This window comes from Periplaneta americana, chromosome 4 (genome assembly GCF_040183065.1).
Source record: "Periplaneta americana isolate PAMFEO1 chromosome 4, P.americana_PAMFEO1_priV1, whole genome shotgun sequence".
Classification (NCBI taxonomy): domain Eukaryota; kingdom Metazoa; phylum Arthropoda; class Insecta; order Blattodea; family Blattidae; genus Periplaneta; species Periplaneta americana.
In genome coordinates, this window is record NC_091120.1 from 121,013,569 (window position 1) to 121,037,845 (window position 24,277).

At 33.6% G+C, this 24,277-nt stretch overlaps 1 protein-coding gene across 3 annotated transcripts in view; it reads left to right on the forward strand.

The window, feature by feature from the left end:
* The first annotated feature begins 443 nt into the window (after positions 1–443).
* Nmdar1 (NMDA receptor 1) overlaps positions 444–24,277 on the forward strand; it is a 220,822-nt gene continuing 196,988 nt past the window's right edge. For 2 of the 3 annotated variants that reach the window (XM_069823913.1, XM_069823915.1), the window contains exons 1-3: positions 444–846; positions 14,428–14,550; positions 21,395–21,523. In XM_069823913.1, coding sequence (XP_069680014.1) covers positions 658–846; positions 14,428–14,550; positions 21,395–21,523 — 441 coding nt within the window. In that variant the 5' untranslated portion in view covers positions 444–657. The remainder of the gene's footprint in view (positions 847–14,427; positions 14,551–21,394; positions 21,524–24,277) is intronic. The other variant, XM_069823914.1, reaches the window with a different exon arrangement.

Consider the following 24,277-nt stretch of genomic DNA (forward strand, 5'->3'; position numbering starts at 1 on the left):
TATTATAGAATATATTATATTCTCTATCCATTAAAATATTCTTCATCCAATAAAATTATGGAATTGAGGTTAGTTTAAACTTTATCTTTAAACTACCTAAAATAATAGTAATCATAAGAAAGGATGTTAATAACAAGGTAAATACAGACGTACAGTAATCATCATTATTACCACCACCACCAAATCATCGTTCCTATTATTAACTTCTGTTCTGTATTTGGTGAGAATTAACGCTTTGTTTTGGAAGAAGTATAATTAAAACAATTTAATGCAAGTAATTTGTGAGAACTATTTTCAGCACATTACCAATATAGTATTACAACATTTCTAACTTTCGGTGTTAAAGTAGATGTGCCATTTGTTTGACCACTGCATGTTGAGTCAAGATGAACGGATCAATACTGGTCCAGACTGCTCGTTGCCACAGCAACTACGCTGATCTCTAAAACTGGGTGGTGGCTCCTCTTGCCATTTCAGTCAGTGTATACAAGGAAGAACAAATGGGTCACTAGATCATTCGGAACTCCAGGAAACCTCTTTGATTCACTTGCAATTTGTCATACGACATTTAAGTAGTCACTGTGGATACTTGTATTTCAAATAAATTTCTTAATAGGCAACTATGTGAAAAGTATAAATCAAATTTCCGTGACATTAATGCAGAACACCATGACAATTACATTATTTTTACTTATTTTGTGCATAAGTGTTATGCCGACACAACCGATGGCTGAATCGCGTCCACATGTAGTCGATGCTAGAAGAAAGAGCAATCCAACATATTTTAACATCGGTGGAGTGCTCAGCAACATGGAGAGTCAGATGTTTTTTAAGGAAACTATTTCCGTAAGTAGAGCGACACAACATATATCGTTATATAGTTAGTTTAATGGGCGATGACGGTATTTTTTTTACTTTTTCTTCTATTTAGTGTGAAATATTTGTTTTTTTTCTACGTAGAGATCTCATATGGCTATAGCAACCCAACCAAATATCAATATTAATATATATATATGTATATATATATATATATATATATATATATATATATATATATATATATATATTGGGGGGCCCAGATTTAAAAAAAAGTACCTAACGCAGAATTTTACTGGAACCAATACATCTAAGCCATTTTTAAAGATAATTTCAAATAGTCTTTTGCATTGTACTTGTAAAATCATGCTCTACAAACTGTCTCTAACAGAATTTTGATATTAGTCCCTACATTTGTAAAATAAACAATTCAAATTTAACAAGACTTTTTTAATTTCCTTTTTGCAAACAGACAAACATATTTTTAAAATGAAATCAATTAGCAAAATTCTGTTACAGAGAAAAGTTTCCTAATAGTCTAGAGAATGTGTGTTCTAAATTTCATGCATGTATCTTTTTATAGTTCAGAAATTATATTCATTTTTGACTGGCAATGTAGGAAAAAAATGAACTTACCGGAAACAGCAATCAAAGAGGGCGTATTATTTAAAAATCCAGAGCGCAGGAAGTTTAAAAATGACGTCTCAACATCCGATAAATACCCACAAAATGTTACGCAAAGTATTCCACACATATCACAGGGTCTCTTAAAGATTTTTTTTTTTAAATTTACTCATTTTTTACCAAAAATACCGTCCTTTTCTCTCAACACGCAGAAGATGTATCATGTCTGATCACTATTGGAAATTAATAAAAATTTTGGAAATGGGTTTCATTAAATAGTGCATTATTTTTCATTAATTAAAATAAGAACTACAGTACAGACTGGTTAATTTGTCATTGGGGAATTGGAATCATTCAGTAATAAAATTATAACTAGCCATTATTGACCTTCAAGTTTATATCCCAATAAACGTTTTAATGTAATATTTCATTCAAATTTTCACAAAGAGCATTTCGATAACCTCAAATGAATAATAATATACAACTAAATAGAAATGTTAAGTTAACAGCTTTTCTTAAAATCCTAGAGATGCGCAGGTAAAATAATTGGAGGTTTTCAAACCACACATGACTAATCCACAGAAAAAATTTTAGGAGATATTCTAAGTATACGAGTAAGTTTAACTGCTAAGGGTTAAATTCATATGCTGTCAAAATTAAACTCATAATTTCAGTCTTCATCAGATAAAGAAACAGTCATTCGTGTGACCACAATATAAACTAAGATAAGAAGGTTTGATTAAGAGGAGAAACTTAAATTCTGTGATATTATTGGATAGTCACTTCTGGCTTGAAACTTTAAATTATAGTGTTATACGATATAGCCGATGGTTAACAGATTTATGCAATATGAACATGAAATCTACATTAAATTGTTTTGAGAATTTCACTTAAACAGTATCCGACAGACCATAAAAGAAAAGAATGAGACTGTCTAACAGCGTTACTAACAGAAATACTGCAAGTATACGTGTTTAGATATAAGACCTTTCCTGGCGCCACATAACACACGTGATCCTATCATATCATCTGGACACACGTAAGATAACGGATCCACACCTGTGGAGTAACGGCTAGCTCGTCTGGCTGCGAAACCAGGTGGCCCGGGTTCGATTCCCGGTCGGGACAAGTTACCTAGTTGAGGTTTTTTCCGGGGTTTTTCCTCAACCCAATACGAGCAAATGCTGGGTAACTTTCGTTGTTGGACCCCGGACTCATTTAACCGGCATTATCAACTTCATCACATTCAGACGCTAAATAACCAAAGATGTTGATAAAGCGTCGTAAAATAGCCTACTAAAAAAAAAGTAAGATAACGGAGGGTAAGTGTGCGCGGTCTGGTAAGAGTTTTCTCGTGAATTCTTCATAGTTGGTAGCCGATGCCTGCTGCGAAATTGGCTTGCATTACTCCATTGAATAAGTATTATTGACGAAGTTAAGACATATGTTGGTCGAGCCGCGGAAGAATCTCTAGTTAGATAGTTGTGTAAACGTTTTGTTTGAAATGGCATGTAGCCTAATATTTTCAAGAGAAAACGTGAGCTTTCTACAGAGTCATAAGTGAGTCAAAAGGAACATGTTGACATGTCCTACTTGTAGCAATGAAGTGGCATGAACTAATATCCCATGACCGTATTATGCTGCTCCTTAGTGAAACATTCTTAAACTGACTCGATGTCGGCTGAGAGTGTACATAGAAGGAGCGGGTAAGAGTGCGCGAGTTATGTTCAAGTTTCGAAGGATTTTTTTTTAAATAAATTTTATTTGACAGGTGAATTTTACATTATACTATATAAAACCAGGATATATATATATATATATATATATATATATATATACACAGTATAGTGATTACATTACCAATATAATTATGTATAATAACTTATTTAGACATTGCCTTATATAAGCACATTAACCACACAAATTAACATATTACAATTGTATATTACAGTAACTGCAACATATGTATATAATTCACAATACGTATAGTGAAATTAAAAGTTGGAAACATAATCTTCTTTGTTACATTTCTACTATTATTTCAATTAACAAATGAACGCTTCAATCTTTGACTACATGAAAATAATAATAAAACTTGTAGTGTTTAGAAACACACGGAGCTACGATATGATGTAAGAAATAAGAAATTTTACCACTGTACTGTTCTGCATACAAATTAGAGCATATTGTCTTATTATGATCTCATGTAAAATTCCTCATATTTCAGAAATTGAAATGTTGTACATTTAGCTATACAAGATATGACATTGCAAGTTGTTTTTAAAGTTACATTCTACAGTACAGATTATTATTATTGTTGTTATTATTATTATTTTTATTATTTTTATTCATTCTCAAATTTATTGCACATACAATGTATATAACAAGACTTTTATAACCTGATAAACCAAGCCTACTCAATTGTGTACCTTATTGCAGATTAAATTAATTCACTTATAAAGTGCATATACGATCTGAAGTAATTTGACACCATATATAAAGGATATATCCTTATAAAATAAATAACACACGCACACGTGCATACGCACACATTCAAGCTTCAGTGTTCCCCGACATGACAGCTCAGTTTCAACAGCCATAAACAATGAAAGGGGAATGTATAATTATAATTTATTTATTTAATCTGGCGGAGCTAAGGCCAGTAGGCCTTCTCTTCCCCCAGCCAGACTCTAATTCTAATTGATTACAATTGCTTACATAGTTATTACATTAATATATCTAGACCATAAAACAACATGAAAGTAAATAATGAAAGTTGGATAAGTAATGTTAGTGTGACAATAATAAACATTGGTAAGAAATAGTAATAATAATGATAATAATAATAATAATAATAATAATAATAATAATAATAATAATAATAATGAGATAATTTAGATATTTATCTGTGATATATATATATATATATATATATATATATATATATATATATATATATATATATATATTAAACATTGAGAAGCCTGAAACAGCTATTATTGTTAACAAGAATGGTTAGAAAAATATTTCGTTAGCCTATTCTTAAATTGGTTTCATGTCTGACAGTCCCTGACATTACTCGGTAGGGAATTCCAAAGCCGAGTAACAGCCACAGTGAAAGAAGATGAATATGAGGATGTTCGGTGGGAGGGAATGGATAATATTGAGGAGTGTTGTGATCGTGTGTCTAGGTTATGAAGGGTGGATAAATTTTTAAAACGAGAAGCAAGATAGACAGGAGTGGAGAAATGTAATATGTGAAAGAGAAGGGAAAGACAGTGGATTTTCCTACGATTTTCTAACGTAGCCAGGACAACATTTCGAGAGCGGGGATCCCGTGGTGATATGTGGTGTTCTGTAGCTTGCGTATATTATTGTTTGTCTTCCTCACCTTCGTCTAGGTCTGGCTAATATGTGCTTGATGTTCCTTGTTCCGATTCAACTCGACACACATCATTCGGAGCAGGCTGATTGGTCGATACTAAATCTGCCTAGAAATGCTTCGTTACATGAGTGTCGTCGGTGTTGGTGCTTTCTGTTTTCTTCTTACGTCTCAGCATACTTTCATCAGTTTCCATTTCTGTGTCGCTCACTGCATCTTCGGTAGTCTCTCCGAGGTCCTCCTCTGCTGCAGAAGTATCTTTTAGCTGTCTTTCGTCATTCTGATTGTTGTGTTCTGTAATTAAATGTTGTGTTTGTCATCTCTACTGGAATGGAGTTCAGGTGTGGTGGGGACGGTTGGATTAGGAGAGGTAGAAGCCCCTAGTTCAGGCCAATTTCATTCTGAGGGTTTGGTTTGTGCTTGCAGAATGCCAGAAGAGGGCGTGTTTGATGATGCGTGAACAATATTGGCTTGTTTATGTTTAGGTAATAGTGATAGAATTGACGATTTCAAAAGGCAATTGTCTTTTAAGTGTGTTGTTGCTTTACATCTAAAACAGGTCTGCACCTGTCCTGGATGTGAAAAATTAACATCGTAGTTTGCGATTTTCAGAGACGTCGGGATGCTTTGTTTAAGTTCCATCCGAATAGCTTTAACGCCGTTATTCACTGGTAGTAAATATTGCGTACTCCACCGTTCGTCCCTGGTGTCGAGAACTGAACCATAATTACTGAGAACATTTCGAAGGACATGATGCGGCACTTCTGGTGGCAGATTGAAACAGCGAACTGTTATTTTTTGCGTATCTGCTGCACTAATCGTGACTTTTGTTGTTTCACCGGATTCATACCGAAATTCTAATGGGGTATCATACGTCTGTAACAGTTTATCATATAACCCTGGAGATATTACCTTCAAATATATGCAGCGTTCTCTGGAGTTGAGTTGGATCGTGTTGACTTGGTCGGGTTTCAGTTGCATCTTGTCCGACAACCAATGGTGAATTTCCATAGCAGATGGTCTGATAGCAGAGGTTTCGAAAGTTATCCTGATGGTGTTTACACGTTTATAGTTTGACATCGTTGTTTACTGATTCACTTGTACTAAGTAAACTGTCTGTTCACCACACTATAACAGGCACTGAGCGGACACAACCGTACGGTTCGGAGGCTAGGCCTTAACTGATTTGGAGCATTTATATGTGACTATTATCCTTGAGCCCTGTTTTATAATCATTGTTTATTATTTCTCGTTTCTACAGTTGTAGTTAAATTTATTACTAAATCTCATATTTCTGTTTCGGGCATTGTGCTCTAGAATAGTTATAAGTGTATTAAAAGCCCTGAAAATATCTATATCTGTCTCAAAAGTCTTCTCATATAAAACAAAGTTTATTGGCATGAAATCAAATGTATGTTTCATAAATTAATCACTGCAAACTCTTTATGCTTACTCTTACCCGGCTGTGTGGCTAAAAGTGCGCATTTGCCTCTTTCAAAAAAAATCAAATTTCATTTGTTTACTATTGTCTCCTCCATCTTCTGAATTTATAATCCGTATAATACTGTCATTCATTAAACAAGTTTTCAATATTTCTTCTATAATACAATAGATTCCACAGATAATAATACACTAGGTGCGCACACTTGCTCTCCTTTACCTTAAGCCACTGCCAGGAAATAAGACAAGAAAATTTAAAATAACCAAATGGCATTAGAAACAAAAAATCTTTTAATGTATTTGCTATACCCGTTCCACTCCAAGCCCTCTCGACCTCGACAATATATAGAAAATTATCAAACTTTCCAAAATCTTTGTCACAGTCGATTTTGTGTGTCAACGGTAGCATTAGTTATGTTCCTTTTTAATGCCTAGTAAATATGATATTAGCACATTATATTATTAATTTAACTACTTTGATATTTTTCTTCGAAATTGAATTACAAAAATTTAATTGTATATTACGTACATTGAGTAACAAATATATTCGGACATCCGTCAACTAACAATTAAATGACATATATTTACATATAAATATATAAAAATAAGCTTTTCTTATTTTTTTCCCTAAAAGTATCCCATTTCATATAAACATTTTCAACATAACAATTCCAATTAACTTAATCGTCTTCTAATTATTAAAACATAAAGGAAAACATTTCATTTGTAATACTAACAAAAATATTCGGACACTTTTTGAAAACAAATAATACTCTTCCAGCTCGTTATTATTAGTACATTGTAGGACCACCCTTCTGTTTAATAACCTCATTCAATCGGCGTGTCATGCTATGTACTAATTTTTTCGTTATGTCTATAGAAATTTTCACCCATTCTTCTTGAAGTCTTGCTTTTAGCTCTTCTTTAGAAGAAATAGGCCTTGACCCAACCCTCCTGTCAAGTTCTTCCCATAAATTTTCAATAGGGTTCAAATCCGGCGATTGTGGAGGAGGATGAAACACTTTAGGGCATTTGTAAAGCAGAAATTCTTGTAGAATATAAGAGTTATGCTTGGGATCATTGTTCTGGTAAAACATAAATTCCTTTTCAATTCCAACCTTTTCTGCACTTTTCACTAAATTATGTTGCAGGAGGTGTAGATAGTCTTCCTTCTTCATGAGATCCTCGATGAACAGCAATTCACCAATCCCAGAAGCTGACATGCACCCCCATATCATCACATTTCCTCTACCATATTTAACAGTAGCTTACAAATTCTTGGTTTTCATTTCCTCCTTAGGCTTTCTCCTGACCATTTGTCTACCACCGCTGCCAAAAACATCGAATTTGCTCTCATAAAAAAAAAGCCTTTTCGCACCAATCTTCGCCTTTATTTTCATATTCTTTAGCAAACTGAAGCCGTTTAAGTCTGTTCCTTTCACAAACATAAGGCTTTTTCGTGCTATTCTTCCGTTGTAGCCCCGTTTATGTATTGCCCTCTTAATTGTTTGAGCATGCACTTTTTTACCCGTTGCCGATTCAATTTCAGAAGCTAACTTCGGGGCACTTATACGAGGTTTCTTTTTAATCTGTCTGACAATAAGAGATTCTTTTCTGTCTGTGAGGACTTTTCGGCGATCTGTTTGCTTTCTCAGCTCTATTCTGTCCTCGTTTTTATATCTGAGAATTATGTCAGACTTCTCTTCATCTGAAGTAAATCTGCAATGTTTCGAATGGTTTTCCCTTTTTCGTGATGGAATATCACTAACTGCCTCTGATTAAATATTTTTTGCTTACCTTTACGCCCCATTTTGTGATCCGTCTTGGTGAAACGACAGCACAAGTAAGACTAAATACTCTCGCATATTATTGAAACTCGGTACCTTCACCTACTTTGTAATGTAAGTGATCAACAGGGGTGTATAGAATAGGTACAACAGGACTGTCCGAATATTTTTGTTACGCAGCAAATTGTATATTTGTTTATTTTTATATAAATATATTAACATACCGCTTCATTAGCAAGCTCTTTGTATGCCCATGTTATGCAAATTGGTTTATTTGACATAACCGCAAGCGTAATTTTTGCGTTTTTGCAAACATGTTTAGTAACATACACATAAAAATTTGGAATATTAAGTGTCCGAATAATTCTGTTATTCACTGCAGATATTTGTCAAATTTTCCGCGACCGCATTCTCATGTACGAGGCGCGTCCTTAAAGTAACTTTCCCACTGGTCCCACAGCTAGCAAACCATATGTTGCACGAAGCGACTGCGTGTACGTGATAGAGTAATGTCCTGCCATGACGCATGCGCTAGTGGAACTTCTCGACTGCTCTCAGTAGCTTCGTTGCATTGGTTGAAGATGGACGTTCCTATTCCAGCAGGAATAGGAAAGTCCATCTTCAACCACTACAACGAAGCTACTGAGTGCACTCGGGAAGTTCCGGTAGCGCATGCGCCATGCCAGGACATTCATTACTCTAACACTTACACGCAGTCACTTCGCGCAACATGTGGTATGCTAGCTGTGGGACGATTGGGAAAGTTACTTTATGGACGCGCCTCGTATTTTATATTTTGCAAAGCCACAAATATTCAACTTTTGTAGTGCTTCCCTGTGCTAACTGCTACTCCATAGGTCTACAACACACAATAACAAAGGGTAGTACTTCTAACCTTCTTTTCAAAGTTCACCAAAACCCTCAATTACAAGCTTGCTGAAGCTGACAATGTTGTCTATTAATCTGTAGGAGATGGTGCTTGTAAATAAGCTTGTACTTTCAATGGCATTATTTATTCCGCCTCCTAAATGTCTATAGGTGCTTCAATTCATGTCCAAAATTTTTGTCTGAAAATGTTTTCGAATGGTAATATAATTACAACATTTGGCGACTTGTGGTCTGTACCAAGGGACCTCAGTAGTTTTTGGATTGCTCGCCATTAAATTATAATTCATACTTTTATCGTATCGCCAAGTTTTCATAATCAATATTTACAAGATAAGGGAACTAAGGGTCTAGGGCATTTCGTAGCCGGAAATTTCGTCACAGTTATAATTTTTGTCACCTATTTTTCGTCATTAGCTTTTTGTCATGATTCTTGAAAAATAATTCTTATGTTGCAAGTTTTCGTTTGTTTACAAATTATAAAACAAATATAAATATGTGCACAACCCGATTATTTATAAAACAAAATTTAAAATTTCAATATATAAATAGAAAATACTTCAATTATGTGCATGGTCATGTAATTTAGAAAACAAAGTTAGTACTTCAACTTTAGAAAAGCCAAATGCAGTGATAACTTTGGTAACCAATATTTGGGAAAACATAAGTTTAACTTGAAATAATGTGGAAAACTGGAATTTAAAAAAATAAAGAAAAACTTTCAGAACATTATTTTTAATTGCTTATTAGGTTTCGGTACAAACATTTAATGAGTAAAATAACATTATATTTCGTTTCAAAATTTGTGAATAAAAAGTTAATTAGTAATTGTTTGCACTTATAAATTAATAAGACCATAACCTAATTATCAATAAAATCAGAAATACTAAATTATCCATTTCTTCAGAATAAATTATTACACGCACTAAACTTATTTTGCAGATTTTTACTTCCATAATTGAAGACCTAACATTCTAAATGTGCGAAGTGCCAATATTTTAAATTTTATTTTATTCAATGTAAGAGAGGAACATCCATATGAGAATATTATACTAAATTGTCTTATCGTAACTCAACTGTAAGTAACTCATTCGTGCGTCAAAAAACGGTGTTGTAGGTATTTAAACATGCATTGCGCAGTGTGTTGTTTTTGGCACTTAGCACATTTAGAATGTTATGTCCTAAATTGTACATTTAATTAAATTTAATTATGTTCATAATAACATTCATTTCATTGTCTCTTTGCAGTTAGAGTAAATTAACACTAAATTGATCTATTAGATATAGATATTTGGAAATAGATATTTTCGATCTTTCTTTATGCATTCGAATGAAATATTACACAAAGTTCGTAAATAACATGCATTATTATATTAATTTCATTAATTATTTGCAATTCTATTCGTGAAATTCTCTTAATATTAAGCGTAGTTTTAATTTATTTTGGATAGAGAACTGTTTTCTGTTGCCTAAAATGACTGTAGTAATTAAGAGGAAAAATATGAAAAGAATGTAAGGGTTTGAAACCCATGAACGGTAAAGTAATATTTTATAAATATGCCTAATTAGAGCACATAAAGGAAACACGTAAAATTAAATTATTAATATGAATCGAATGACTAGATTATCCTCAATGTGATATAAAAGTCTCTTGCTAATTGGAAATGAAACTCATCTAATATAAAAAGAGTGTGTTAAGTGGAGGGGAGGCACAATGCTTAATATGCCTAACTCAGATTGGATAATATATAACACATTATATCTTTAAGGGACACTGGGACTGAGTTTTGAAAGTTCTAAAGTTTTTGATCAATTGCTTTCAGATTCGGTGGATTTGTTGTATCTGTACATTTAAATAATAGTAGGTATCAAATTTAGTAAAATTTCATGCATTAATTACCTAGGTATTAATTTTCATTTATTTTTAATGTTATTGAATTATGCGAAAATTCAAAACAAGCCTGGTGGCTTCAGGATTGTTATTGCGTATTAAAATTTTCTGTGAAGGACTTACATTTCATGATTAAGAACACTAAGCGTTGATTTTTAAATTCGAGGATTGGTTAATGAGATATTTTTTTTAATATAAATTATAATTTTTGTATACATCTTGATTGCACAACTTTTAACACTATATCACTTCGGAAAACGTATTATGTGTCTTTCACGTGTTAAATTTTACATTACCTCGTTAACATGTTTTAGCCTGCTATCGGCCATCTTCACATCTGGTTGTTGCTGGTCTTGATGCCTTCTGTTTGTGTTTCCTGTGAGGGTGTGTTTGTGTAGTATAATGTGGAGTCAAAGAGTGTGTGTGTTCTGAAATTGAGTTGTGTGTTGAGAATTTCATTTGGATGTGTTTTTGTGTGTCTGTATATTTCGTATTGTTCTAGTGTGTTTAGTTTCTGGCTTTTTGATTGGATGTGTAGAATTTCCATGTCTGTATTGATGTCTCTGTAGGTGTGGTTAGGATTTGTGATGTGTTCTGCATTTGTGGAAGTGTTTCGTATTTTTTTATGGCTGTGATGTGTTCTTTGTGAGGTGTTTTAAATGATCTGCCTGTCTGTTCTATGTAGAAGTTGTTGCAGGTGTTACATTTGAGTTTGTATACGCCTCTGTGGTTATATTTGTTTGTTGTGTTGTTTGTGTGTTGAGGTGTTTTTGTAGAGTATTATTTCATTTGTAAACTATGCGAAGTTGTAATTTAATTTCTTGAATGAGGTTGCAACCTTGTGTGTGTTTTTGTTTTCGTATGTTAGTGTAATGTATTTTTTGTGTTATTGTGTTTGTGTTATATTCTTATGGTTTTTGTGGTTATGTTTTGTCTTTCTTATTATGTTGTCTATCTGTTTTCTTGTGCTATGTATTTAATTGTGTTTAGCTCTTCTTTGTAGTCATGGTAGTTCATTGGTAGTCTGTGTAGTCTGTGTACCATTGTTCGGAATGCAGCTTTTTGTGTTGTGTTGGGTGATTTAATGTAAACTTGTAATATAAAAGAAGAAAGAAGAAATAAACAGAGAAGAAGATTCTTGTCTGTAATAATAAAGAAGGCCATGTGCAAAGAAGGGCACGAAAAGGACCATGCTGAAACACTCATTATCTTCAGCACGTTTATATTATCATTACAACCAAAATGGAATAACAATTATAATTTTCTTTAATATTATATGGAATACAGTGTCCTTCTTAAAAACGAAAAGGTGATTGGATGTGTTGTGTATGTGTGTTGCTGTTGTGAGTTTTCTGTAGACTTTGAATGTGTGCTTGTTGTCGACTTTTGTTATTGTGATGTCTAGAAAATTTATGGATTTTTTTGTTTTCAATTTCTAATGTGTAGTGTAGCTTTGGGTGTATTTTGTTTATGTGTTGATGCAGGTTTCGGATTTGTCTTTTGTTTCCTTTGTATAGTAGGCCTATTAGTATGTCATCTACGTATCTGTGCCAATATATAATGTTGTCTGCGTGTTTGTTGTTGTCTTTGTTTAGTATATATGTCTGTTCTATGTGGTGTATGAATATTGCTGTTAGTGTACTGGAAATGAGTGATCCCATGGGTACACCTTATGTTTGAGTATAATATGTATTATTGTATATGAAGTAGTTTTCTAGTTTTGTTTTTTATGATGATGTCTGTGATGTGGATGATTTCTCGAATGTGTTCTTGTGGTGTGTTGTTGTTTTTGAGCATTTGTTCCAATATCTGTAGTGTATCGTTTATGGGTATGTTTGTGTATAGGTTAGTTATGTCGAAATTTGCTAATGTTATACTGTGTGGGATATGTCTGTCTTTTATTATTACTTCAATGAATAGATGGCGAAGATAATAGTCAGTATTGTCAGTCGTATGTAAATATAACAGCATTATAGGACTCAATTTTTCATACCACTCTATTGATTGTAAAACAACACTGGGTTTAACTGGAAACCGCTAATATTGCCAATTACGAGAATAAGTTATGCTTAATCTAAATAATCATTTTCCCTGACACTTTTTTAACCACACCAATAATGGTGCTACCTATTGAAAACTAGCGTAACTCTTTCAAAGTTTAACAATTTTTTATATCTTTGGTTCTGACTTATCCCGTGGTTGGGAAGTACTGGGTTAAAATGAGTGAATTATTTATTACATTACAATGGGCCGATACCCGGTAGTAATGTTGGTACACTGGCGTTCAAAGATATTTGATCTAAGTTTTTCCGTAATTTCTATTACCAGTTCAAATCATATAGATATATAGTGTTCTATTCTTTTCTACTCTACTGACGTTCAAATTTATCTCATCCAACTAATCGATAGTAATAAATAATTTGTTGGTGTAAGTGATTCTCCCCTCTACATTTCAAGGTAGTTCACGAAACATGCAGCAACTATACCAAGATGCTATGTAACTTATATTGTTTAAAAGCATGGAAAACCAGATATTTTCTTAACTCTCGCTTACAAGCCGCAATGACTTGAAATAGCTACTGCTTTACTCTTACATGAAAAATACAGTGATCGTCCTGACATTTTTACTTGCGTTTTCGCATTGAAACTGAAGAACGTAAGATGAATAGGTTCAAGAAAAAGTATTTGGCATAAAGAAACCATTCAGAGGGAGTATGGAAGCAAAAAACTTTCAAAATGTCTGGTATTCTTCGTTGCAAATAAATCTTTAAAAAAATTTGAACTTCTAGTGAACTTAGTTTGCAGCATTTGCTGCACAAGCCACTAGTAAAATATAATACGAATGCAAATCATGCAAATCAATTTAAAAAAGAAATGATATTGACTTTTGAGCTTTAAAATGAAAATTCACATATGTTTTCCATTTAATGAAACAGCTCAAACTCTGAATGTCATGTTATTAATTTAGAAATTTCCCGTTGATTTTGAACAGACAGTTCTAGTTAACTGATATGGAACACTAATCAATAAGCACGGTTGTAATTATTATCAGACACCACAAGAGATTTTCACCAACCGTTTGAAAACTAAATAAAGATATTCACTTTGACTTGATAATATCAGTAATGTGTGTCTGACATTTAATAAGACTAGAGAATTATTTTGTCGATATGACAATTCCAATTTGTATTGTGTGTATATAAGTGTAAATGTACAGTGGAACTAGTTACAAATGTTTTGGCGGACCTACATCAGAGCGGATCTTCATTTAAATAACACATTTTTCACTTCATACATTTACTGTGATCTATATATGACACAGATAGGCCTAGATAATTTGGTATCATAATATTGTCCCATAGCCTACTCTGTATCTGAACTGGACGTTAGGACCAAATGCCTTGTATGATTTAAACATAATTCGTGTTTGGATAAAAGAGCCTGCAGTACATTAACATCTAAATGGGCGGTTTCATTATTACTAAGTAAAATGTATGAGGAAGAAGGGCTACTGTACAATTACATGACAACGTTTATTTTAATTTACTACCGCCGGTTCTTTTTCGAGTAGTAACATTAAACTGATGTTTTATTTGTTTCAGCATTTGAACTTCAACAGTCAATACGTCCCGAAAGGCGTGACTTACGATTCTACAGCTATTTTAATGGATCCCAATCCAATACGCACTGCGCTTAATGTCTGCAATTACCTTATAAATCAGTCGGTAAGTCATATAGTATAGCCTATATTACCTAATCATTACAGCCTTATATTATTCGTTATGACTATGAGGTAAATTTCAAAAAGGCACATGACTGGGTTAAGAGAGAAGTTTTATATAATATACCTATTGAATTTGATATTCCCAAGAAACTAGTTCGATTAATTAAAATTTGTCTCAGTGAAACGTACAGCAGAGTCCGTATAGGACAGTTTCTATCTGATGCTTTTCCAATTCACTGCGGGCTAAAGCAAGGAGATATACTATCACCTTTACTTTTTAACTTTGCTCTAGAATATGCCATTAGAAAAGTTCAGGATAACAGATAGGGTTTGGAATTGAACGGGTTACATAAGCTTCTTTTCTATGCGGATGACGTGAATATGTTAGGAGTAAATCCAGAAACGATTAGGGAAAACACGGAAATTTTACTTGAAGCAAGTAAAGCGATAAGTTTGGAAGCAAATCCCGAAAAGACAAAAGTATATGATTATGTCTCGTGACCAGAATGTTGTACGAAATGGAAACATAAAAATTGGAGATTTATCTTTCAAAGAGGTGGAAAAATTCAAATATCTTGGAACAACAGTAACAAATATAAATGACACTCAGGAGGAAATAAAACGCACAATAAATATAGGAAATGCGTGTTATTATTCGGTTGAGAAGGTTTTGTCATCTAGTCTGCTGACAAAAAATCTGAAAGTTAGAATTTATAAAACAGTTATATTACTGGTTGTTCTGTATGGTTGTAAAACTTGGACTCTCATTTTGAGAGAGGAACAGAGATTAAGGTTATTTGAGAATAAGTTTCTTAGGAAAATATTTGGGGTTAAGAGGGATGAAGTTACAGGATAATGGAGAAAGTTACACAACGCAGAACTGTACGCATTGTATGTTTCATCTGACATAAGTAGGAACATTAAATTCAGACGTTTGAGATGGGCAGAGCATATAGCACTTATGGGCGAATCCTCAAATGCATATAGAGTGTTAATTGTGAGACCGGAGAGAAAAAGGCCTTTGGAGAGGCCGAGACGTAGATGGGAGATAATATTAAAATGGATTTGAGGGAGGTGGGATACGATGATAGAGAGTGGATTAAACTTGCACAGGATAGGGACCGATGGTGGGCGGCAATGAACCTGCGGTTCCTTAAAAGCCACTTGTAAGTTGTATGATTATAAGACTTAAAGTCGTGTATTTTAACTGGCTGAATAAAATCATCATGATTTCACTCTGACTACTGTAGTAGCTTGCTCTATTCCGATAGCAATATAAGGCGTATGATATCCCTGAAACATAATGCGATCATACATTGCCAAGAGAGACAAATTAGCTATATTGTTGTTCAGTTTTGTTTCCCAGACAGAGTTGGCGGTTGAATTATAGCGCATAATAAGGAAAGAAGATAAACAAGACGACGGAAGAGCATTGAAATGTTAACTCGGAAACGATCTAGCTAATCGTCGGAAATAAAATTGCGTTGGACGATAGAGACAAGTGTGTGATAGTAAGACAATTAAAACAGTTCTAAACTGTCTCTGTGCCTATAAAGAAATTTGAACATTGTAAGAGCTGCATAAATATTATCAAAGATAAACTGGGGTTACAGAAAAGACTGCCTAAGCAGAGAGAGGTGCAGAGAGGATACGAAGTACACATGAATCTTACAGATCTTTACGTCAGAATCAAATTAAGGCCAGAATAAAATGACTCATTTAACTTTAACCGCCTCACAGTGTGCAAACACGCAAATCGCTGGACAAAATTCAAAATTAGTAACTTCTCAGAATTCTAACGGAATGTTATGAAACTTTGTACAGATGTTTGTGTAAGAGGAACTACTCCTTCATAGAGTGGTTTCAGACTAAATTAATAACTTCTCTCCTATCTAATGATTTCATGAAACATGTACTATAGTTATAGGTAGCATATATTTTTTTTGCTTAAAAACTATATTTACGATACCATGAGAGGAACTACCCCTTTATAGGGGTGCATTTACACAAAATTAACTTCTGTCCTACATAACAGATTTTTACGAAATTTTGTATAAGAGTTACAGGTAGCATATCTTTATGTGTACAAACTCTAATACATCTGTATGCTACCTGCAGGCCTAATTGTACAAAGTTTCATAAAATATATTATATATGAGAGAAGTTATTAATTTTGTCTAAAATGCACCACTATGAAGGGGCAGTTCCTCTTATAGGAACATAATCAGACTTTGAACACAGAAAAATATTCTACCTGTAACTTCTGTATAAAGTGTCATAAAAATTTTTTAGATAGGAGAGAAGTTATTGATTTTGTCCAGCTACTAGATTTGTATTCTGATTCACGATGTGTTTGTTAAGGTTAGATAAAAATGTGTCCAATATATTTTTAACCTGATGTTCGATGTCACGTCAATAATTTTGCAGGCCTAAAACACTCACACAGTGATTAAAAACTTTCTTATTCCGTGATTCTTTTCTGCTGTTAAGCCAAACATTGAACAGTTCCCGCCGCGTTACCGGGTGCCCCATCACTAAAAAAATAATTACTGATAAATGCTAAAGAACGCGCAAACTTTAAAACAGGATTCAGCACTCTAAATGATGCTGTATGAAATGGTACAGGAATAAATTGTTGTTACCTGACGAGACCTCCTATACTAAAACTCGCATTGTATTTGGAGAAATTTATATATCCTATATATCCTATATATATATATATATATATATATATATATATATATATATATTTTTTTTTCAATTGTAATATTTAAACCGTACTGTAAGAACAAAAATACTTTGCAAACTCTAAATTGAAGTCAAATTAGTCAGAATGTACCTATTTGAACAGAGTCCATGTCTCACAACACAATAAATCACAACAATTGGCTCTTTTCACCCAGATACTGTAGTAAGACTCTCTGTCTACCACTGAACAGGAGCGGGAAGTGTTAGAAAGAACTCGTTGTTCATACCCTTCTAAAAATAGCTTGTTGTTGATAAAACAGTAGAAGCTAATCCTCACAACATTCTTCAAATGTTAAAGAATATGTATTCATATTCACCTATGCCCAACTAAACAAGAAGAAATTTAATTTTTCTCCACTTAGATTGGAAAAATTTACACACTGAACGCCTGTGGAAAGAAAGTTAAGCAATGAAATCTTACTTTGAGAACATTATTTAAAGTCAATTAAAGTCTTACAACAAAAATTGTTAAGCATAAGGGATTCGATAGACGTTCTTGAAGCTCATTATTCTCAAAATTTAATTACTTTACCGTCTTCCCCCCCCCTCTCTCTCTCTCTCACACACACACACACACACACACACACACAGACACACACACACACACATAGGCTACACATGTACACACATATAGTCGACCAATAATGAAAGCAATCTGAAATTATAATTCATTTACAGTGAGATGTGCAGAAATGACTATCTTTCCTCAGTGATCACTTTAGGCAGGCGATTTAATTGCCCACAAATATAGCGTCATGTCAATGTCCATTTCCGAAAACTATCAGCGAGCAGACACATATAGCCTAGTTTATGGCATCGAATACTGAATTTTTCCTATCCATAGACAAAATGTGTCCCGTGTAATGCATTATGTCTTGGTCACTACCTGCTCGAACGCATTCGATGGCTGCTTACGCTGCCTGCTCAAATGATCGGTTTAACAATGCTTTCAGTGAAATAGCTTATTTAGACATTAGAACCAACCAGCTCATTTGTACGTCTGCTTCAAACTACAGTATATAAGAAAATGTTGTGTCAGTGTTACATATTGAAGTGTGTTACGAATAATAATCATCAGAAACATGTGTAGGAAACTCTTGTGGATAAATTCGTGAAATCTCTACTTAGTAATGTGGGGAAGTTCCACACAGAAAAAGTTTTCCGGTTTTCTTGTTGAATTACCTACTTGCAAAATTCGCTACCTGAAATATTCGTGCTTTTTTTGTAAATCACCAAAAATTGGTAACATATGAACAGACCATGGCCTCTTTAAAAGAAAACGTAATTAACCTTACAAGTTCTATAAAATGTCCTGCTAGCAGTTAATTTGCAATTTTAGTTTGAAAACTGTTTAAATTCTGTCACATATGGGTTTTTATAACTAAGCAACTCACTAGCTTATTTGTAGTTGTATTTCTTTTGTTTCAAGAGCGAGTAATATAATGGATTAATGAAGCTATTAGAGTCGCGAAACAATGTAATATTTCAGTCACATATTATAATCTACACATAAAGTATAAGACCTAACTCTATTCCCAAGCGACTTCATAGGCCGTTAGGAGCTGCCATCTAGTGGGAATTTCTTCCTATTCATGTTACATGTTTGACCACTGAATGAACAGGCAGTATAAGTAGCCATCCAATGATTGGATACCTTCAAACAAGCGCAGGCGGTAATCTAGGCCTAGTGCTATAGGATGAGAGCTAGTTTGAAAGCTTGCGGGGAAAAAAAAAATTCTCATGAAATTATGGCCAGTGCATGGGACAGTGCCCATCAAGCACCAGCTATAAATACGGATTCGGGGATCGTCGTGTTGACCACACGTTATCCTCGTACTGGCTGGATGATCGTTCATCTCTGCCGGGGCATGTGGACGAGATGCCAGTCCATCATAGCCCTCCATGGACTACTGAGTCACACATAATAATAATAATAATAATAATAATAATAATAATAATAATAATAATAATAAATCAACTTATCTTCACTATTATTATTATTATTATTATTATTACTATTATTATCATGAAACCTCACTGTCTTGTATCACAAAAAAAAATATTATTTCATGGCCATATGGCAAATGGTTATGTGACTGCTACAGGTATGGCATCTGAGTGATTTACGAAAGTAATAATAATAATAATAATAATAATAATAATAATAATAATAATAATAATAATAATAATGATAATAATAATACATTTATTTATTCTGGTGGAGTTAAAGTCATCAGGCCTTCTCTTGCACGCCACCAGAAATATGTATACATGCAGAGAAAAAACAAAGAACGGGGATCGTGGATTTTTCCTGCATTCTGATACCAAGCATTCGAATGTACATAACCTATAAACTAAACAGACTACGGCACCGTCATAAATAAAGCACCAAGAAACGTTTTTTAAAATGAAAGAGATGGGACGGCCAAAAAAAGTCCACGAAGTGCCTGCTAATTCAAAGTGCATTCCTGCTTATGAAATATAATAATAATAATAATAATAATAATAATAATAATAATAATATTATTATTATTATTATTATTATTATTATTATTTATTTAATCTGGCTCAGCTAAGGCCACTTGGCCTTCTCTTCCGCCCAGCCAGACTCTAATTCTAATTGAATACAATTGCTTACATAGTTATTACATTAATATCTAGACCATAAAACAACATGAAAGTAAATAATGAAAGTTGGATAACTAATGTTAGTGTGACAATAATAAACATTGGTAAGAAATAGTAATAATAATAATAATAATAATAATAATAATATATGTATCAACATGAGTTTAAAGTCAAATGTATAAATATGAAACGGAGTGCATTATGAGATTATATTTCAAATGTGCTGTACTATCTTATTTTTTTTTTTTTACTTAAATGAAATAAACATTTCATATGTTTATTATAAAATAAAAAAATTTTGCGGTGAAATACAATCAGTTTCCATATTTTTTAATTATTTCAACTTAATTTAGCGGCAACTTCTGTTAAGAGAGCAGACAGGTGAACATTCTACTTTCTACAATTCTTTTTAATAGTGGGTTTACTTTCTCCAAACATACTCCTCTTGAAATATGTATACGTGCTATAGAACTTCAATCATTACACTTCAGTAGTTTTTCAGTTACGTGATTTTCTTTCTAAATGTGGCACAATTTCAAACTCTATCATTAATTTTAAGAACGCCTATATGATCCACAAATTGTGTATAGTACGTGTATTATATTTAGAAAAGCGCTGACTGTCCACGTTTTAAAAATGAGTTATGAGAAAAAATAAAGAAATTATTAACTTGCTGAATACATTATTTTGGTTTTTTGTGCCTATTGTATAGACAGGTATTTTTTTATTTCAAACCGTTACTGAAATATGAAAAATCATATCTTGCATTTAATTAACCATATTAGCCCTCAGAAAAACATTCAACTTGATACCTTTAAAATTGTAGAATCCTTTATATTCTATTCTATGACGTCATTAGTCAGTTCCACTTGTGGTACTGCCCAAAAATCATTTTCAAAGTATACAACAAAGTATTTAAATAATTTGTTTACCAAAATGGTCTAAATTTCCCTTAATTCTCATATTTATAAGAATATCTGATGGCCACATAAAAAAGGGAGATGAGAATCGTATGTATTGAGAATCTACGGTGACAAGTTATTCTAATAACGGAGATGAGAATCTTAAATACCGTATTTAAAGTCTAATATGACAAGTAAGTTATATCTGTAACTACGTCCATGAGAATTCAAAGTATTTCAAATCTACAGTGGCAAGTTATTCTAATAAAGAGATGGAAAACTAGAGTATTTGAAATCTACGGTAAAAAGTTAGCCTATTATGGAGCACACGGTCGTGTTAGATTACAATCACTACGAAATTAGTTTTAACTTATAGAATGGCATTACGACGTTGGAATGGCGGATGAAACCAACTGCAAGGAAATGTGCTTGGTAACTTCTCTTTTACCGCAAACTTCAAGATTTGTCAAGAATGGATACTCGATTTTTTGATAAGGTATCGACATTCCATTAACTTGCTAATTCGTATTCTGTTGCACACTCATAAGAAATATTCTTATGTTCTAGGTTTACGCTGTGGTGGTGTCGCACCCTTTGACTGGCGATCTCTCTCCCGCAGCCGTTTCTTACACGAGTGGCTTCTATCATATACCAGTTATTGGTATATCTTCCCGGGACTCAGCATTTTCTGACAAGGTTCGCGTTCACTTTCCTTTTTATTTGTAATGGTCAGGCAGTTTTCACTGGGTGAGTGAATTATTTCCCGACCCGAAAGCAGCAACATTGTTATCGGCAAGCATAGGCAGCGTACGTTCCAGACCCACTCAAGTTGCGGCTTACTTGATTCTGATTGGAGACCAAGAAGACATTAGTTGAACACTCATGTTTTCTTGAAAAAATGTTAGCTCAAAATGGCAAACATGTATAATTTTGCACGGCAAATGTTTATGTCCATCACCGTAAAAAATAGCTTGTTACGAATCCCTACAAGAAGCCTCGGAATGGAGCTGATTCTCTGGCACGACAACAGCAAAGGAATAAGGTCATGAGATTTGGCACTTGGAACGTAATTAGTCTTTACAGAACAGGAGGGGTAACATTAGTAGCAAAAGAACTAGCTAGATATAGAATAGACTTCGTGGGAGTACAAGAGGTTAGGTTAGATGGGAATGGCATATCACAAATACGAGATTACTTCTTGTATTAAACAATAATCACCAATTAGGACGGTATTCTTTGTTCATAAAAGAATAAAATCAGCAGCAAAGGAGGTCAAATTTATCAGTGACAGGTTATCATATTTAGTACTTAAAGGTAGATGGTGCGATATCTTAGTTATAAATGCTCACGCCCATACAGAAGAGAAAGACGACCATATAAAGGATAGCTTCTATGCGAAATTGGAACAGACTTTTGATCAGTTATCGAGATAACACATAAAAATGTTATTGGGGAATTTCAACGTTAAAGTAGGACGAGAGGATATTTTTAAACCAACTATTGGAAAAGAGAGTCTACACGTAACTAGTAATGACAATGGAGTGGAGTTAGATTAGTCAATTTTGCGACATCAAAAAATTTAATTCTCCCATAAGAATATACATAAATATACGTGGACCTCTCCAGATGGATTGACACACAACCAAATAGATCACATTTGATAACTAAACGGAGACATACTAGTATAGTAGACATTCGAACCTTCAGGGAGTCAGACTGTAATTCTGACCATTATTTGGTAATTGGAGAATTAAGAGAAAGACTGTCAGTAGCCAAGCGAGTAGAACAACAAGTTAATATTAGTAAATTCAATATTCTGAAATTAAGGACGAGGAAATTCAGCAACATTATCAGGTCGAAATTTCGAATAGGTTTGCCACTTCAGGAAGTTCCGACGAAGTGAGAAAGAGTTAGATTTTAATAGCATGTAGGAAAATATGAGAGATAGTATCAAAATTGCAGCTGATCAGAGCATAGATTATTATGGAACTAAGAAAAAGAAACCGTGGTTTGATGAAGATTGTTGCATGGTAGTAGAAAGAAGGAAACAGGCAAAATTGAAATTCTTACAGGATCCAGTTGAGGAGAATAGAATTAATTATTTCAATGAAAGACGGGAAGCAAGTCGTACACTTAGGAATAAAAAGAGAGAATACATGAAGGAAAAACTGAATGAGGTAGAAACAAATAGTAAGAATAAAAACATTCGAGATTTATATAAGGGTATAAAGGAATTTAAAAACGGATATCAGGCAAGGGTAAACGTGATCAAGGATGAGAATGCTGACTTGATAGCAGACTCTCATTCAATCCTGAGTATATGGAAAAATTATTTAGGGCAACTACTAAATGTACATAGGCCAAATAGGCCTATAAATGATCGGGACGAAATTGAAATACAAACTGCTGAGCCATTTATACCCGAACTCACACTTTCTGAAGTCGAAATTGCTATAGAAAATCTGAAAAATTACAAGTCTCCAGGTATCGATCAAATTCCAGCAGAATTACTACAAGAGGGTGAAAGGGCATTGTCTAGCGAAATTCATAAACTTGCACTTGATATTTGGGAAAAGGAAATTGTACCAGAACAATGTAAGGAGTCCATAATTGTACCTACTTTTAAGATGGGGGACATGACTGACTGTGGTAGTTTTCGAGGAATATCACTCTTGTTGACATCGTACAAAATATTGTCCAATATTTTTTTGAGAAGATTAACTCTATACGTAGATGAAATTATTAGAGATCATCAGTGTGGTTTTAGGCGTAACAGATCGACTACTGATTAAATTTTTTGTATTCGACAGATATTGGAGAAAAATGGGAGTATAAGGGTACAGTACATCAGTTATACATAGAATTCAAAAAGGCATATGACTCGGTTAGGAGAGAAGAATTGTATGATATTCTTACTGAATTTTGTATCCCAAGAAACTAGTTCGATTAATTAAAATGTCTCAGTGAACGTACAGCAGAGTCCGTATAGGTAAATTTCTGTCAGATGCGTTTCCAATTCACTGCGCACTAAAGCAAGGAGATGCACCATAACCTTTACTTATTCACTTTGAAGTAGAATATGTCTTTAGGAAAGTTCATGATAACAGAGAGGGTTTAGAATTGAACGGGTTACATCAGCTTCTTTGCTATGCGGATGACGTAAATATGTTAGGAGAAAATCCACAAATGATTAGGGAAATCACGGAAATTTTACTTGAGGGGGGATGTAGGGCGGATATGACCAAAAATCACATTTTTTAAAAAGTGGTTTAAAATAAACTTTATAGTCTTGAGAATGTGTCCACAAAATTTTACGGCCGAATTCCAATTATAAATGGGCTTTAAAAATTTACAGAGCCATGGCCGCTCTGTGCCACGCCCACTTTTTTACCAAATACTCCAGTCATCCTTCATTTTCTCTCTTTTTGTACATGCAAACGCTTGGAAAGG